This window comes from Harpia harpyja, chromosome 5 (genome assembly GCF_026419915.1).
Source record: "Harpia harpyja isolate bHarHar1 chromosome 5, bHarHar1 primary haplotype, whole genome shotgun sequence".
Lineage (NCBI taxonomy): Eukaryota > Metazoa > Chordata > Aves > Accipitriformes > Accipitridae > Harpia > Harpia harpyja.
This window is the reverse complement of record NC_068944.1, coordinates 11,306,993-11,323,001: the sequence shown is the minus strand read 5'-3', so window position 1 is coordinate 11,323,001 and position 16,009 is coordinate 11,306,993. Positions and strand designations below refer to the sequence as shown.

At 45.6% G+C, this 16,009-nt stretch overlaps 1 protein-coding gene across 5 annotated transcripts in view; it reads right to left on the bottom strand.

Moving 5' to 3' along the window:
• Positions 1–16,009, bottom strand: part of RIPOR2 (RHO family interacting cell polarization regulator 2) — a 108,371-nt gene that overhangs the window by 32,721 nt on the left and 59,641 nt on the right. For all 5 annotated transcript variants that reach the window (XM_052787162.1, XM_052787159.1, XM_052787163.1 and 2 more), the window contains exons 2-3: positions 1,863–1,989; positions 465–620 (exon numbers count right to left, since the gene is read on the bottom strand). In XM_052787162.1, coding sequence (XP_052643122.1) covers positions 465–620; positions 1,863–1,989 — 283 coding nt within the window. The remainder of the gene's footprint in view (positions 1–464; positions 621–1,862; positions 1,990–16,009) is intronic.

Genomic DNA, 16,009 nt, shown 5'->3' with positions numbered 1-16,009 from the left:
CCTGCTGCCTGTTTGGGAATAAATAGGAGCCACTTATTTAGCTGTATATAAGAGCTCGGTGTTCTCCTTACGCTGAACAACCAGTTTCAAGTAAGCTAATCTGCTGCTTAATTTAGGGGCTGGTGCCTTCCAATCGCTGCTCTTGTATCTGGCTGGTAAAAGCCCCGTTATCGTCTGGGATGTTATCTTAAGGGCAATACAAGCCTCTGATAGGGATCTAGGAAATTTGGAGGAAAAAAATGTTGAAATCCCAGCCTTTGGGAGCTTTCCCAGCAACTGGAGTGGAAGTGGGATTCTGCCCCGTTTCCCATACAAATATTTCAGATCCTAAGTCTTACAATCCAGACTCCAAGAGGTATATTTTCCTCTCCTTTGATTAAGGATCCCTGTTCCTGTGATATGTTTCTCTAGGCTCTAAAATGTGAGAGAAAGCTTCAATCAGCAAGCAGAATAAAGGCTCTTACTCCAGGCCATGCTTCAGGGCTCGGTAGACCTCTTCCATCCTTTTAGGCTGGGGCTCTTTGGGCGTGGTGCTGTTCTTATGGCCCAAATTATGCGTTTTCTTCACCTTTGCTTGGGGCTTCTTGAGTGCAGAGGAATTTTCAATAAAGGAGTTACACCTGCAAAATGAACATTAAAGAGGAGGAAACCCCTATAAATCATAATGATCTCAAAGGAGCGTAGCTTGAAGAAATCTTCTGATATTATCTTTGCTAGCAGAAACGAATCTGCTTCTGTGCCTGCCAGTTAAAGGACTGCATTTGTTTACAGGTTAAGAGGTCTGAGCAGCCTGGGACATGCGCTGTCAGCTTTTGATGTGCCAGTTGCCTTGCCGAGATACGAATGCTGGTCTGGAAACACCGGGCTGAGCCTGAGGCTCATCAGACATTTCTCTGTCTTATACCATGCCTGTCCTGCCTCACGTTGCTCAGCCACAGCCGTAAAAGGGCTGAGCTACATCCAGGTCCTAAAAACAAAGGGGAGCCCAGATAATCTCAGGTGTAAAGCCTGGGGGCTCCTAAGGAAGATTGGGGCTTGGTTAAGAGCGTGTCTGGAGGACAGCATCACGCTGCTGGTCTGGAGCATGGACCATAGGTGGTTCTGTATGGCAAAGGGAGGACGGTTGTGCTGCATATAGGTGCCTCTGGTGAGTCTGCTGGGGGTAGGTCAGCATCTACCCACCATCCCTGACTTGAGCTGACGATGGGAAGTGACCCTTTGCCTGCCATTCCTCCTCAATTGCTAACTGGTGGTCGGGCGCTCGGAGACTTTACACAAGTTAAAATTAATTGTAAAGTAGCCTCTGGGGGCATCGGGGACTGGATGACTTGGTAAGCGCCTGACTCAAAGTCTTGTCTAGCTAAAGGGCGGTGCAAGAAAAGGTTCTGCAGCCAAGCTCTGCCCTGTTTCCAGCAGGACATGAAGGCAGCCCCGCAAAGGAAACAGAGTTCTTTTTAATTCATAGCAGCATGGCAATGAGAAAACTGTCTCTTAGGTAGCAACGGTCTTAAATCGGGGGCGGTGGGAAGCATATCGTGCTCCTGCACATTTCGCATGCTGAAAAGATCATTGTGCAAGTTAGTAAATTAAAATGATTCTCCGAAATTCTCTCACAGCTCTGAGACATGTGAGGAAGCCCTGCGTTAATGGGGGAGAGGCAAACAGGCACGTGGTAGCTAAGGCAGAGGGTAACAGCTTAGTTATACAAACAATACGTAGAGAGATTTTAGCCTAGAAGGCTTTCTTTGGCAAGTCAGAGAGAAGGCAGTCCTCTCTCGCTTCTTTTCCACCTTCACCCCCTAAACCCCAGGGGCTCCTTAGGGCCTGATTTGGAAATTCCCCTTAGAAAGCACAGCACTTGCCTGGAGCGTCTCTCCTGAAGCCCGCTGAAGCCAGCGAAGGACTGGCTTCTAATAATCCCATTAGGACCTCCTGGAGAGAATGAATGTGATCCTATTGACATGATTTCGGGAAGCCTGGAAGATATTCCTGAAAAACAACAGAAAGCAGGTCAGCGACGATGGAGGGTGGGAGGCAGGCAGTGAGGCCGGGACTGCCTGGTGTCCATCGGTCACGGTAAGGGGCAACTGAACCCCATGAGGGGCCACGAGCCAGGGCACGAATCTGTTTGCATTGCCAAATTGTCCTGCCTCAAAACCAAAATGGTCCTCTTTTCACTTCTGACTTATGGCCCATGGTCTACTGAAAATGTGCCAGAGGCACAAAGAGGGTCTGGATGTGGGACTAGAAACCAGATGCTTCAGTGTGATAATCCCAACGCCATCCCCAATTTCTTCCATGCCTGGCATGCTTCTCCCCCAGCCCTGGTGTCCCCATCTGCCACATCAGGGCGCCCTGGAGATTATTTTGGGAGTGTGCAGAGCTCTTAGGGGGCTCTCGCCATCACCGTGAAGTGTTATTACATACATTAAAGCAAAAAACCCAGGGTTCATTTAGCATGAATCGAGTCCTGCAGCTCCCCTTTGATCCTTGCTCGTTTTCCCCGTGGCTGTTCCCGCCTGACTGCTGAGAAGGAAGACGCGGTGGGTGTACGCGCAGCCACGGCGTGCTGTGATGAGAGATGGATGCTCTCCGCCACGACGAGAGGCAAGTAAACAAGCTCCAGGCACCGTATGCTCTGCGTTTCATGCGTTCAGGAGAGCTCAGCACCCCGGGAGGAAACACTTGCTCTGTGTGTGCTCATTTCCAACGCCCAGCTCGGCATCTGCACCAAACTAAAGTGGTTTCAATCCACCCGTAAAGAAATAGCAAACAAGTGCCGTGGTTCACAATAGCTCCATCAGCTTGCTGCTGCCACAAGGGGAGAGAGAGACATCTCCCTCTTCCTTTACTCCTTGCTCCACCGTTTTCCACGTCCCGGCCCCGGCACTCGCTGCCCTCGGCAGACAACAAAGCAGACTTTTACGCTGCCTTAGTTTTGTGCTGCTCTGGTGAGACGAATGGCCTCACCGAGCCGTCTGAGGAGCATTACGGCCAGCTGAGGCCAGGCAGCAGAGCAGGGAGCGTGTGGGGAAGGGGAATGCTGGAGAAGAGGGAACTGGTCCTCAGGTGCTGCCAGGGACCAGCTCCTCTGTCCCGCAGGATCCATCCTCTCACTGCCTCCTCCTTTCCCGGGGTACCAGCACGGCTGCTAACGCCGTTCCACTGTGAAACGGATTGAGAAACTAGGCCAGCTTAAAAATAACCTGACAAATAATGAAAAAAGAAATTTTTAAAATTTTTTTTTTTCATTTATTTTAAAAGTTGGACCCGGTATGCCCCACACCCCCAGTCCATTTCACTCCAACAGCTGGGCCGAGGGGTGAGTTTGGTGCGGAGGCAGGATGGCATGGCAAGGGCTGGAGCTGCCTGCAGGCAATGGAGCTGATGCTCTGCGAAACCACGACCTACGGGGCTGAGGGGGTGACCGAGTTTAAACCACCCTCTCATCCCCACACACCAGCAAGGATCACGAGCATCCAAAAAAGCAGCCACTTGTGAAGGCCAGAGATTTGCAACATAAGCCTTCGCAGCTGAACGTACTTATTAAAGATAAGCACCAGAGCTACGTGGTGCCTGCACGGCAAACACTCACTGGAGAAAGCAAATACATGAGGAAACGTTGCGCGCCATCCAGTTATGTTTAATTTGTAGTGCTAAGCTGGCCAAATACTCTTTGAGGTGGCAGTAGGCGCCGTGGCAAGCTACTGCTTCTCCGTGGAGAGGACCGCATTGCCCCAGGAGCTGCTTTGTCAGGAATGTTTCTGCAAGAGCTCTGCCAGAAACACTTCTTCCAGTCCCAGCACTGCCAGCGCTACTGGTAACGTAAAGTTTTCTCTATTGCACAACCAAACCAGCGTAAATCTGTATGCTTTGGAAGCAAGGGTTGCCCCCTGTGACTTGACGGCCCTCAGAGATACCACCTGGGCTGCACTTAGGGCAAGTTTTCTCCTCCGCCGTGGTCAGCAGATAACGCTGCTCCACCATTTGTGTCCCCGGCTGAGCCCGGACGCAGCGCTGAGCCAGTTTAACCACAGCGAGGATAAACCCTTGGGATAGAGAAGTCGCTCTCGGGCAGACCAGGGCCGTGAGCACCCACGCTGGGGATAAACCCACGGCCAGGAGAGAAGGAAGAAAGGGAGAGGGTAGGAGCAGGAGGGTCTTGGGAGCAGCTGCTCCTCGTAGGCTCAGGAGAAACCGCAGTGAGCACAAGCTTCGGCTTACTCATACAGGGATAAACATGCTCCAGCCACAGCCGGAGATACTTGAGTCTTTGGTCAATGAGAGCCCAAATTTGGCCCTACACTCACCCCTGGCTCCTTAAGGCTCTCAGCACACCTCTGCAGGGCTGAGCTCTGCTCCGGCTTGCTGACACCCGGCACTTGGCAGAAGCTACTTTGCAGCTTTCAAGGTCAAACCTTGCATCCCTGTAGACGGTACAGCGTCTACCCGCGCCAGCTGACATCTAACAGCTCAAACCCCACCGAGAACCAGCTCCCGAGAGACAAAGCAGAAACCACCCGATCACAGTACTCTGGGGGTCTGCGCAGCAAGTTCCCTTTGGTTTTGCAAATAACCTTAAGACAGTTAGGCTGCATGATCTATGCTTCTATTTGTGTACAAGGATTTGCATTAAAAGTTGGGTCCAGAGTGCCAAGGAGCAGAAAATCCCTTGCAAGTGTTCAGCGCTTGCATCGTTTGACAGGATGATTAACACACCCCCCGACAGCATCTGGAGACCTCTGAGGGTAGAAGCTAAACAATGCTGACAGTCAGAGGTGATTTAACTGCATAAACATCAGCCATTCCTCAAAAAATAACAGGAATAAAACCAAACTTGAAGTTGGGTGCTAATCATGACCACGTTGGCTATAAAAATATAATTACTTTAGATTCAAAACTCTTGTCAAAATGCTAACATCTTCCACATGATGAATATCTTCTGAATTAACGTGAATGAAAGATGAATGGGTTTTGCTCTGAACAAAATCTTTGTGTCCATGTGTGACCATATCCAGATACACTGGAAGCGTTTCGGTTTTCTTTTCCTTTGGGGAAACTTAAAAAATTAATAATTTTGGAAAAAGGATGTACTTATTTATTTTCTTTATTTTGCTCAAGCACTCGGATGGCTTTGCAATGCTTTAGTAGCTAAGACTTTCCTCAAGATAGCAGAAGGAAGTGTGGAAAAAGTGCAATTGAAATGCAAATTGAAGACCTGCCTGGAGCTACTTTTGCTTTGCTTTTGCTTAAAATGGTCAGAACTCAGTGCCCAGATAGGCTTGTGCTCTCTCTCTATATAATATATAATCTTGGTGATTAATGTATGTTTAATTTCTGTACAGAAGAAAACTGTGATAAAAGGAGGTAACAGAGTCAGAACTGATGAAATCTCCCAGTTCTGTTCAGTTACTTTTCAGTTTGTCAGGTTAGAGGTTGACTCTATTGTACAAACACAATCTGTTTTTAAGATTTAAACTTATATTGCTGACATCTTAGATACTTCCAACTGACCTCACAAAATCGCACTGACTCTGCCTAGCAGCAGCAGCAGCCCCTTAGCCTAGATTCACATAGACAGTGGCTGCATATGGGCACCACGTGGATAGATTATTTATGATACCTACATCTAGCAAAGACACTTTGAGTGATGAGTATTTGTCACATTGTTGTAATATACTTTGTAGAGAAGGATTATATTTTTATGCCTCTTAAACCACTCACAGGCCTCTGTGCTATCAACTAAATAAACCTACCTCTGAATGTAATAATACAGTTGTCCTCTGATTATACTCATAGATGTAGTCACTAGTATAATTTCAGTAAGGCTCAGCCCACAAGGACTTACCCAGATCTCTGGCTGACCTGACCGGTATCCCTACAGATGAACACTACTAGGGGGATTTTGGTGCTAGTCCAATGTAGTGATCAAGTTTCTAAGTCTGCATTTAGTAGTTATGTGATATAATGCTACTGTCTCCTAGATACAGTATACATTTTGCTCTCAATATAAAGCATATTGCACATTTAAAATGGTATTAAATGCTTTTGAGATTGAAGAGATCCACCTCAGCAGTGGATGCAATGAGTATGCTTACATTTTTAAATCTATACAGCTAATGAACCACTGATGTTTCATTTTAAAAAGTCACCAGTCTGCTTACTGCTAATATAAGCATGCACTGTGTAGGAGCATAATTAATATAATTAGTACTGCCCATGCTAAGTGCACGGCAGTTGAACGATGAGCCCATCAGTGAGTCAAGGGATAAGGTGAAATCCTATCAGTACTCTTTCTCTGCCCTATTCACTAATAGCTTGCAGCAGGGAATGGCATATAATTGACGATGTCTCTGTCCCTGGGGAAATAAAAGTCCCCTCTCCCAGCTCTCCTTTCAGTCTGGAAACAGGGAAACAGCTGAGCCTGAGCTAATGAGAAGGGAAGGGACCATTGAGCCCATCACTTCCACAGGGCTGCTGCCCTCTCTTCATCACCCTCAGCATGGACCTCCACCTCCCGTAATGCTGAAATATTTGATAAACAGTGTGGACTTCGATCCAAGCTAAGAGCGGGGAAGTTCAGTCAGAAACACATTTGCTAAATCTAGACTGACTTTCACACAGTCCCTTTTTGTTCACTTCTTCCCCATGACCGATCCGGAGATGGTATTTTTTGTTCACCACATTGATGAGTGGAAGTTGGTTTTGCTACTCATGTGCTAGCAGCCATGTAAAGCTGCAACAAATCCACGAGTGGTGATGGTGCCCTTGATTCCTCCTGCTCTCTCTTTGTAGCAGCTACGGTTATGGCTCTGGGTCTAGGGTTTGCTGTAGGGTGTTAGACAGCTGTCTGCAGCTGAGGGTTTGTGGAATAGAGGCTTCGAGGATACTTTGGGGTTATGTATAATCCTTGATTAAATGGGAATGTGGGGTTGGACTCAATGACAGAAAGGACCCTTGATAATCCTGTTCCTATCTTATTTTTTTGTGCGACACATGTTTCAAGGCCCATTCTGGATCTAAGGAGCTGCAATCCCTACAGTGAGATGGTTTGTATGTTGTTCCTTCTGCTGATCTGTGGTCTGCAGGCTGCCCGTTAAAAATTGGCGGTAATTATTTAGGTTAAGGTAAGCTGAAGGGGTCCACTAAACTGATGCAACTGGATGGCTGCAGAAGTCAACTGACTTTGTTTTGCGTGCCAGGAACATTTCTTACCTGCAAACCTGGGGTATGTCTAACAAATGAACGGGTATCTTCTTGAATAATGAAAGAAAAGAATATGTTCCTCTCTCATTTATGTCAAGGTCTGTGTTCTGCTTATCAGACTAGCTTACAAACGTAAAAACTTTTAATTGCAATAAGATCACATTTAGAAGTGTGCATCTCCAAAAGAATAAATCCAATAAGGGAAGAAACTGATTATACCCTAGAAGTTGTGTCCTCCTCCCCCCAGCCAGCCAATTCTTTCTGCTTTGCATTCATAAACCCAAAGAGCACAATTCAATTCTAAACTTACTCAGGCTCAGTTCAATGCTGAGCTCATTCAGTACACCTTCGGCTGGTGTCGCTTGCTTTTGTAGCCTAAAGTCTAGTCATTTTTAGCATTTATTTTCCAACTTCTTCCTTCTGACTTAATTGAATCACCCTGGCAATATGAGGCCAGCATGGCCAGTAGCCCAAATAAGCACCTGGAATTTATGGTTTCCATGTTCCCTAGACTCCTAGAAGGCACAGAGGTATGCATCTTGGATGAGAACGTAGACATTCTTGTGGATGATTTTTTAATATAAAAATTTGACAATAATATATGGGTAAGAGCACTCAGGAGCATTATAAAAACTTTCACAAGAAATTTAATTCTTGCACAAGTGCCTTTACACTTTTAGGACAAAAAATTTTAGGCATTAGCGCACAGGCTCATAATTCCTGGATGTGTCAGGAACATTTCTGTGGGATGGGATCTCCTGGAAGCACCTTTAGAAGGGTGTCTTCTGTTGCTCATTAGATTACATGCATTACAACTTTCATAACATATTTTATGCTCCCAGTGATTGGGCTACTCCTCCCTTGTGCAGGGTGGCATTTGCCAGGGTTGTACAGACATGTGAGCTCCATCTGAAGAACTATTCTTGGTTGCCAGAACAAAATCACGTGCATTTGTTCCATCAAAGTCCAAGGCTATGAGATATTCCTAAATAGCAGCATATGGCTATACTGACAAGCACACTTCCCAAGCCTACATCAGCCGGTGAAAGGCCAGCAGATCTGTGAGCTTCAAACGTTAATTTTAGCATACAGAAAAAAGAGCCACGTGAGCTTACCAGCATGGCTGTGGAGAGCAGCATTGCACAGAGAGAGAGCTATAGCCGAGATGGCTCCCTCTCCTTCCAATGGGAGATGTGGGAGCACCAGGGTCACGCTTAGATGGGCATCAAAGCCGTCGGTAGCCACGTATTCCTGCCCCAGCGCAAGGAAGCAAACTTCTGCCCCATCTCTTGCAGCAACAAGAATCTTAGTTTAACCCACCGCAGCTCGTCCTGCCCTCGCTGGCAGCCTGAGCTGGGTCTCTTCCCCCACCATGGACATCCAAGCCTCGCCACTGACTATCCAGCAGGATCTCTCTGAAGGCTTGTGCTCACTTTTCACTGATAGCTTTTCATCTGCGTCAGTGACGCCTGCAGTGATTCTTTCTTTTATTAGTTGTATTTCAATATCTTCAGTTTGGGCGGATTCCGTTTTTACAATGCACAAAGAAGTGTTTACGCAACTCGTGCATCTCTTACAGCTCTACTTAAGCCCATAGCTGGGAGCTTTACTTTGTCATGCAGAAATCCCTGCAAGTGAGCACAAGGTGCCGTTACCTGTTTCTAATAAACGAAAACGTTAGCTTTGGGTATTTCGGTACCAAATTTCAGCTTTTGTTTCAAATAATATTTTTCCCAAGACTTGATACTAATCGCAAGACTTGTACTTTATGGTCTCATTTCCTTAAGAACATTTTTTATGTTGTATGTAAGGACATTTTCAACTCAAATGCTACAGTATTTGCTAGCTCATCACTAGACGCCCTGAGCAGAAACACAAATTGTCTACCATCTGGAATAGCTCATGCTGTTTGTTCTGCTCCTCCTACCCAAACTGGATGAAGTACATAAACCAAAAAGCAATAGTAATAGTAAGAAAAAAGCTAACAATCCAGGTCAATAGCAAAATGGTAAAGTATATGTGGCTATAATGTATAGGTCCTGATACCTGATGCTCCCACCGCAACATAGCTCCATGAATTCTGTAAGCATCGGTCATTTTTCACACCAGTCTAGGTGCCAAAGTTGGCGTGGGGACTTTTAACTTCATCTTTTATTTTTACTGTAAAACATGCCTTTGGCTCTAACTCTCATCACCTCACTAGCACAGAAATAATGACTGGCAGTGGCTAAGGTAAAAGCAGCACCCCTCTTCTGTCTTGTACCACGATTAGCTTTCTTCCTGCCCTTTTCGTAGCTGCTCTTTCACCAGAGCTCTCGGTACATGCCTCGTTTCCCCCGCCGGCGAGCCACAAACTGCCCTTTCCTCTGCTTAACTTCCCCTCAGAGAAACACCTACAGCACCGCTCCTTACCCTTGGCATAGCACCTACCGAAAACATAAGGCGAGGGAAACGCAAATGAGTTATTTCACCGTAATAAACCCAAGGAAAATAAATTTGATCCTAAATGGCTCCCGCCCACGACAGATGGGTTCGTGGTAGCTGACCTCCTTTTTTTCAGTTCCAACATTTGTTTTGCGCTGGCAGCTGGAGTGACCGTGCGCACGAGCCCATGCGGTGCCCTCCCTAATGCCGTTCCCTTACAGCGCTAGAAACACAGAGCAATTATATTCAGCTGGCATTAGCGTCGATAAGCGATATTTGGTCTGTAACAGTACGTATGAGTGTGGCTGAGGGATCAGAATCCGGCCGTCTAATTAGATTTGATGTTCATTCATTTCAAACCCACCCTGGTATGCAGAATTATCTTTGATTAGAAGTCAGCTCCAATTCTACTCATCATTGATTATTCTTTATGTCAATTAAAGATTTAATTAAAAACAAAGCCCCCCGCTGTTCAAGTACCAGCAAATAATCTAAAGAAAAAGCATTTCTGAAAATCAACTGAAAATGATCTTCTCATGCTTTCAACCCACCTTGCACCAAATCCGTAACAAGAGGTTCAGCGTGAGTGACCTGTCCATGTAATGAATCACGCTGTCATTTCGGCAGCACTACACAATAGTAAAGGTGGAAGGCTTTGTCCTGCTCTGTCATCTATCCCTATTTTAGGAGATAAACTACGAAGAGCTATCTTGTGAGAAGCAGTTAGACTAGCAGGATGGAAAACAGGCTGTGGGAATTACTCCAGCAACAGCCTGGCTACTTCTCTACCTCTTTTGGCATATGCCACTGAACACTGCCCCACTGACGACACGCATTGGGTGGAATTTCAATTTCTCAGGTCATAAAAAGCAATCAACCTATTCTGCACTTTTGCAAGCATTAGCAGTAGGGGAGGCCTGGGAAACCATGAGTGGTGCTGGTGGTCTCCCGTGTCCCTTACTGACCAACATTTGGACGAGCCCATGAGTAAGATCTGAGAATAAGTGAGGTAAGTCAGCCCTGATGTCCATACATGCAACTCTGGTGGGAGACTTTTGGCAAAATCCGTGATGACTGTGAGCACTGACCTAAATTTGTGTGTCAAGTGTAAGCAGCAGAGTGGCTTCACTTTCTCAGACTGTGTAAGCAATGAACATAAAAACCTCGCTGGCAGGAGAGAAAAGCAATGACCCAGCAGTGTTTAATATAAAATCACCCTTAAGAGTGCTGCTTTCTTTTAATACTTTGCACCAGTACTTCTGCTGTTTACAACCCTCATTTAATGCAGACGGCAGCAGCATGGGCAAGGACAGCAAGCCGAGACTACTACATCTTTGCATCTGCAGGAAAGTAAAGGCATCAAGTAAACACATGTAGGATGGTTTAGGTAACCAGTGGGCTACTCTAGAAATTAGTTGTTTTGCTTCAGCCAAGACAGACAAACACTAGCTGTACTCGGTATCCACTCCAGGTACGCCCTAATATAAGCATAAGTGAGCTAAATTAAACAAATAGGACAGGCATTTCATCCCTGAAAGGAAAGTAAAACATCATTGTTGTCAAATCCTTTCAGTCGCTAATGAGATACAAACACTTTGCTTCTCCTCTTTAAATACGTGGGATTAGGGTGACTTAAAATGCCTTGGATGTTTATATGATCGTCCTACTTCAAGGCGTGTCTTAATGGCACATCGCTCACTAAAATGTTGTTGAAGATGCGTCGCTGTATGTTTAGGACAGAACATCTTTAAAGCTGGACGTTCTTGTCCCAGATATGTGTATTGCACCAACGGATTTATTTAATCTTTTTGACACCTCACAAGTGTGGCCATTTCAAGAGCATTGCCATAAAAGTCCTGCGTTAACTTCATTTATATTTGGCTATAGCATGTGTCTGAAGCTTTCTTCTAGTACATCAAGTGGTTGAGCACTGTCCATGCACAACTGAGAGAGGCTGTCTCTTGGCTTCAGTTAATTTAAATTAAAAACTTGAATCTTGTGCTAGAGAAGATCTTATGTAAATGACCTCTAAAACTTTTATTTAAAATTAATGGCAGAGGTTATTATTCTTCTGGCTAAAATCTTTTCAATTTTAAAAACTCCCAAGGGCATAGGAGACAACAGTGCACATCTAATACCACCAATAGCCTAAACTTCCCTCAGACCACCACCATCTTCTCTAGTCAGGATCATTAATGGAGCTGTAAAAAGTAACTGGAAGAGATTTGATGCAGGATAAAGGGGTAAGGGGGCTCTGTGCTAGGTAAAGAGTCCCTGCTGGAAAAGCTTGTGTTAAAGATGCTGGTACTGGAGAAGAGATCTGATGACCAACGGGACGCAGCTGAGCAAAACCAGGAACCTCATTGCTATGTGCAGATGGCTGGAGGGACAGGTCTCTGCCCCCACGGTACTGTTTTACGTGGAATAGTCACAGCCCACCAGCGCAAAAAGCAGGACAGCTTCATAGATACACAAGTGTTTACAGAAACAGCTTGAAAAAATACATAGAATTTTATGGAGAACTGTTGTCCTTGCCACTGCTTTCTGAAACCACATTCCATTTCAGTAGCTATCAAGTTTCTCAGTATAGAAAAGCTGTTCCCTCTTGAATCTGCAAGGGCTTTCTGCTCCTTGGGGCAAAGGAGGTTACACTGTTTGAGTGATCACTGGCACAGATTTGGCTTGGGCCGGTTAGCACTCCCCTACACAATTACTAGGCATGGTCTGGGAAGCCGTGTGGGCCAAGGACCATTCCCAAAACAGTCTTCAGGTGCTTCCCTCTTTTGGAGGACAGGGGAGTTCAATGCCATCGATACAGGCTGGTCTGTTCCTGTTCCCATTAGTACCTGAGAACAATCCCAAATGCCCGTAGTTTACTGTCACGGACACAGCCAATGCTAACCTGATGAAAACCTTAAATATAAGGTAAGTAGATCTAGTCAGGTTCAGTTGGTAAATTTAATCTGTAGTGAACATTTAAAAAAGAAATCTTGATTTTAAAACATCATACGCTCCAGCTGTGCTATAGGATTAGTTACCATTCGAGTCTTTTAGACACAGAGACATTACGGATAAACTGAGCGTGGATTAAACAGATCTGACAGAGTTTATTGTCGCTGAACTACAAGGTAATTATCTTGCGTAACTTTTCATTGCACAAATTAAGGCAGCAGCACCTCAGCACAGCCCTGCTTTTCCACAGTCTGCCATTTAAAGGAAAAACCCACCGGGGCCATCGCAGGCTAATGACAAGCTTATAGGAGTGACCCCACAGCTTGTCCTCCGGTGCCCTCCCACTCTTTTCTCCTTTCCTTCTCTGTTGAGATTTCTGCATTTTCCAATTCATATCATAGTAATGGACCATCATTCTGGGTATAGGAAAAGGAGGATATAATGGTTTTATATGATGATGGAAAACTATTCTCTCCTTTTGCCAATGGAAGCAATTGCTGCCTTCACCTGGTGGCAGCACGACATGCCCACAAGAAATAGTGGCTGGAGAAATCACGCAAACAGCGTTCGGTTTATGCTCACATAGGAGCTGTTACGCTGGATCCACCGGTGCCACCTTCTCTACCAGGAAGAAGGAGGATTATTTTCTTTTTAAGGGTAGAGCCAGGAAAGAATGGGGAAAAAGCAACCTCTTGCTGGATAACTGCAGATGAAAAGCCATCTAACCTTCAGCGAGCTTCTGCTGTCAGCGTAGGGCATGGAAATCAAGTATGTTGCAAGCACGTCCAGTCCAGCATCTGCATGCATGGAAAAAAGGCTTTGTGGTCCAGCTGCCATCTGGGGAGATGATGGCAACGTCTCCCTCTGATTTCAAAGAAAGCAAAACCTTAGTATACGCAGGCAGAATTTTAAGCTGATTATTCTCCAGCCTCAGTTGAAGTCTTAGCATTTTTAATATGGCTTTGGTTTGGTTTTGTGTAGCACAGATGACTTAGCACTTCCAGCTCTTGGCTTTATTAATCTGAACATCTAATAAACTAAACATTCATCTCTGTTTACTTTAGCAGATGTCTATTCTTATTCATAAGATTTTGTGTATATCTAAGTAGATGCGGCCTGCAAGTGTTACACTGAATTCAGGAAAAAGCCTCATGGTTCAAAGAGCACCTCACAGCCAATTGCTTCCTATCCCACAATCATCTCTAGCCAAAATCCAAGTCCTTCTTTGAACTAACAAAACAGTATTTTGCAGATGTACTGAACAAGACCAGGAAAGTGCAGTCAGTCATGCAAGACTTGACACATTACACACTTAATTGAGCAGTGGCATTTTTTCAACAGCATCATCACCCACTGACGTGCCTGTCTGGTTGGGAAAGTGCACAGGGATAGCTCTTGCTACTATGATCCAGCGATGCTTGCAAGGATGAGAAGAGAAAAAGGTGTCTCCATACCCGGGGAGAATCCCTGGCCAAAGACTACTTGTGGGGATGTTATTGCAGAAAGCTGTAACATATGCCCCTACTTCTGTACCACAATCAAAGTTTTAAAACCAAACATTTTTAAATTAAGTTCCAAGAGAGGACATCAAGTTGCTTAATTATGGAAGAGGCCCTTTCCCTCATGTTATACGATTAGAAAACGCCCGTCAGACTTTGAATACAGAATTACATGAACTGCCCTACCTACTTGCCTGCCTGCGGTAGTACCACAGACCAGTGCCACCATCTCAGCCCCAAGCACAAGCCCTGCTCCCCAAGACTTCTGAGGCATCTTCAAGGGGTTCGTTCACTACAAACCACATTTTTTTTTCCTCTGTTTTGCCTCAGTCTTCTAGCAGATGCAAGATAAATTCGACAAAGAAGACAGATGCCTCACTGAGGGACAAATCAAGCTGTTTTGGCTGCTCAGACAGTGTGATGGTAATTTGGGGAAAGAGAAAGGAAGCTGCGGTGCTCAACCTTGCCCCTTCTGTTGAAACATAAACCTCCTGCAGCTATTTGCGGGTGCTTATTTGCCTACCTCCAACAGATTTCACTGTAAATTAGTTCCTCCCTTTGGTCAGCTCGAATAGAAAGATTTAAATAGTAATAGATAGGGTCTGTCTAGCTTGGTCTTTTGCAGAGGTGAAGGCACAAACTAAAACCAGAACCTCAGTGATGACTAGATAGATTTTCTCTGCTGCAACTGCTTTTTGGAGTCGATGGGTGGCTTGAAGTTTTCCTGTTGGTGATGTTTTCAGGACAAAATCAAGTCTGACAAATCTCTGGGTGTTGCAGCTAAATGGTTTGTTTTTTTTTTTTTTTTTTTTTAATCCAGAAAAGTGGTTTCTTGCAGAAGGGAGTATTTGAAAGAGATCTGGTGTCACTGAAGGGTTACCAGCAGGCTGCCTGACCTGGGAAGCTCTAGCTGCTGCAGCTAATCGGGCTGTTTGAGGGCCAAGAGAGAGGGCAGGCTGCGAGCAGTGGGACAGCAGTAATGAGGTGGCTGGCTCTGCCAGCCAAGGTCAGCTTACTGGAGGCACCAGAGACCGGAGAGCTTCTCATGCTTTAAAAGGGCTGGAAGATAAAATGTATTATTGTGACTACTTCATGTGTTGCACTGGTTCCAGGGAACTGTCAGCTTCAATTTGTTCCTCCCGTTGAAAAGAAGAAAGATGCTCGCATACTTCTGTGCTAATCCGTCATTTCTTTTGTGCTGGTTGGGGAATAAAAATTACAGGATACCCTTGTAACATAAAAAACATGGCAGAAAAAGATAACTTTAGGAAACAAAATGAGTTAGTCCTTGCGTCACGCTTAGAGGACTCGCTTCTTATGGAGGTCACTGGGTGCAGAGCCTGGATGCAAAGACCAAGGCAAGGTCTGTGCTTGCGGCTGCCAAAAAGCAATTCAAGAGCACCAAGGAACCTGCTCTTCTCCACACCTTCCAGTGAGTGGGGCAGCGCGTACTGGGACCTGCTTTTGGACCACAGCTCGGATACAGACGGCTCCTGGACCCTCTCTGCTGCTCCCTAATAAACATGGATGTCATCAGGGCGGGGGGAATCCTCTTTCTTCCCAACAGCACCAGACCCAGCAGCAAAATACTTCAAAGCTAGAGTGGGAGAGCCAAAACTCAGGGGATTGAATCCAAATCCCCTGAATGCAGACGTGTAGCGAAGCAGAAGGGGTAATGGTTTTAAACTAAAAGAGGGCAGATTCAGACTAGATATAAGGAAGAAATTTTTTATGATGAGGGTGGTAAAACACTGGCGCAGGTTGCCCAGAGAGGTGGTAGATGCCCCATCCCTGGAAACATTCAGAGTCAGGTTGGACGGGGCTCTGAGCAACCTGATCTGGTTGAAGATGTCCCTGCTCATTGCTGGAGGGTTGGACTGGATCACCTTTAAAGGTCCCTTCCAACCCAAACCATTCTATGATTCTGT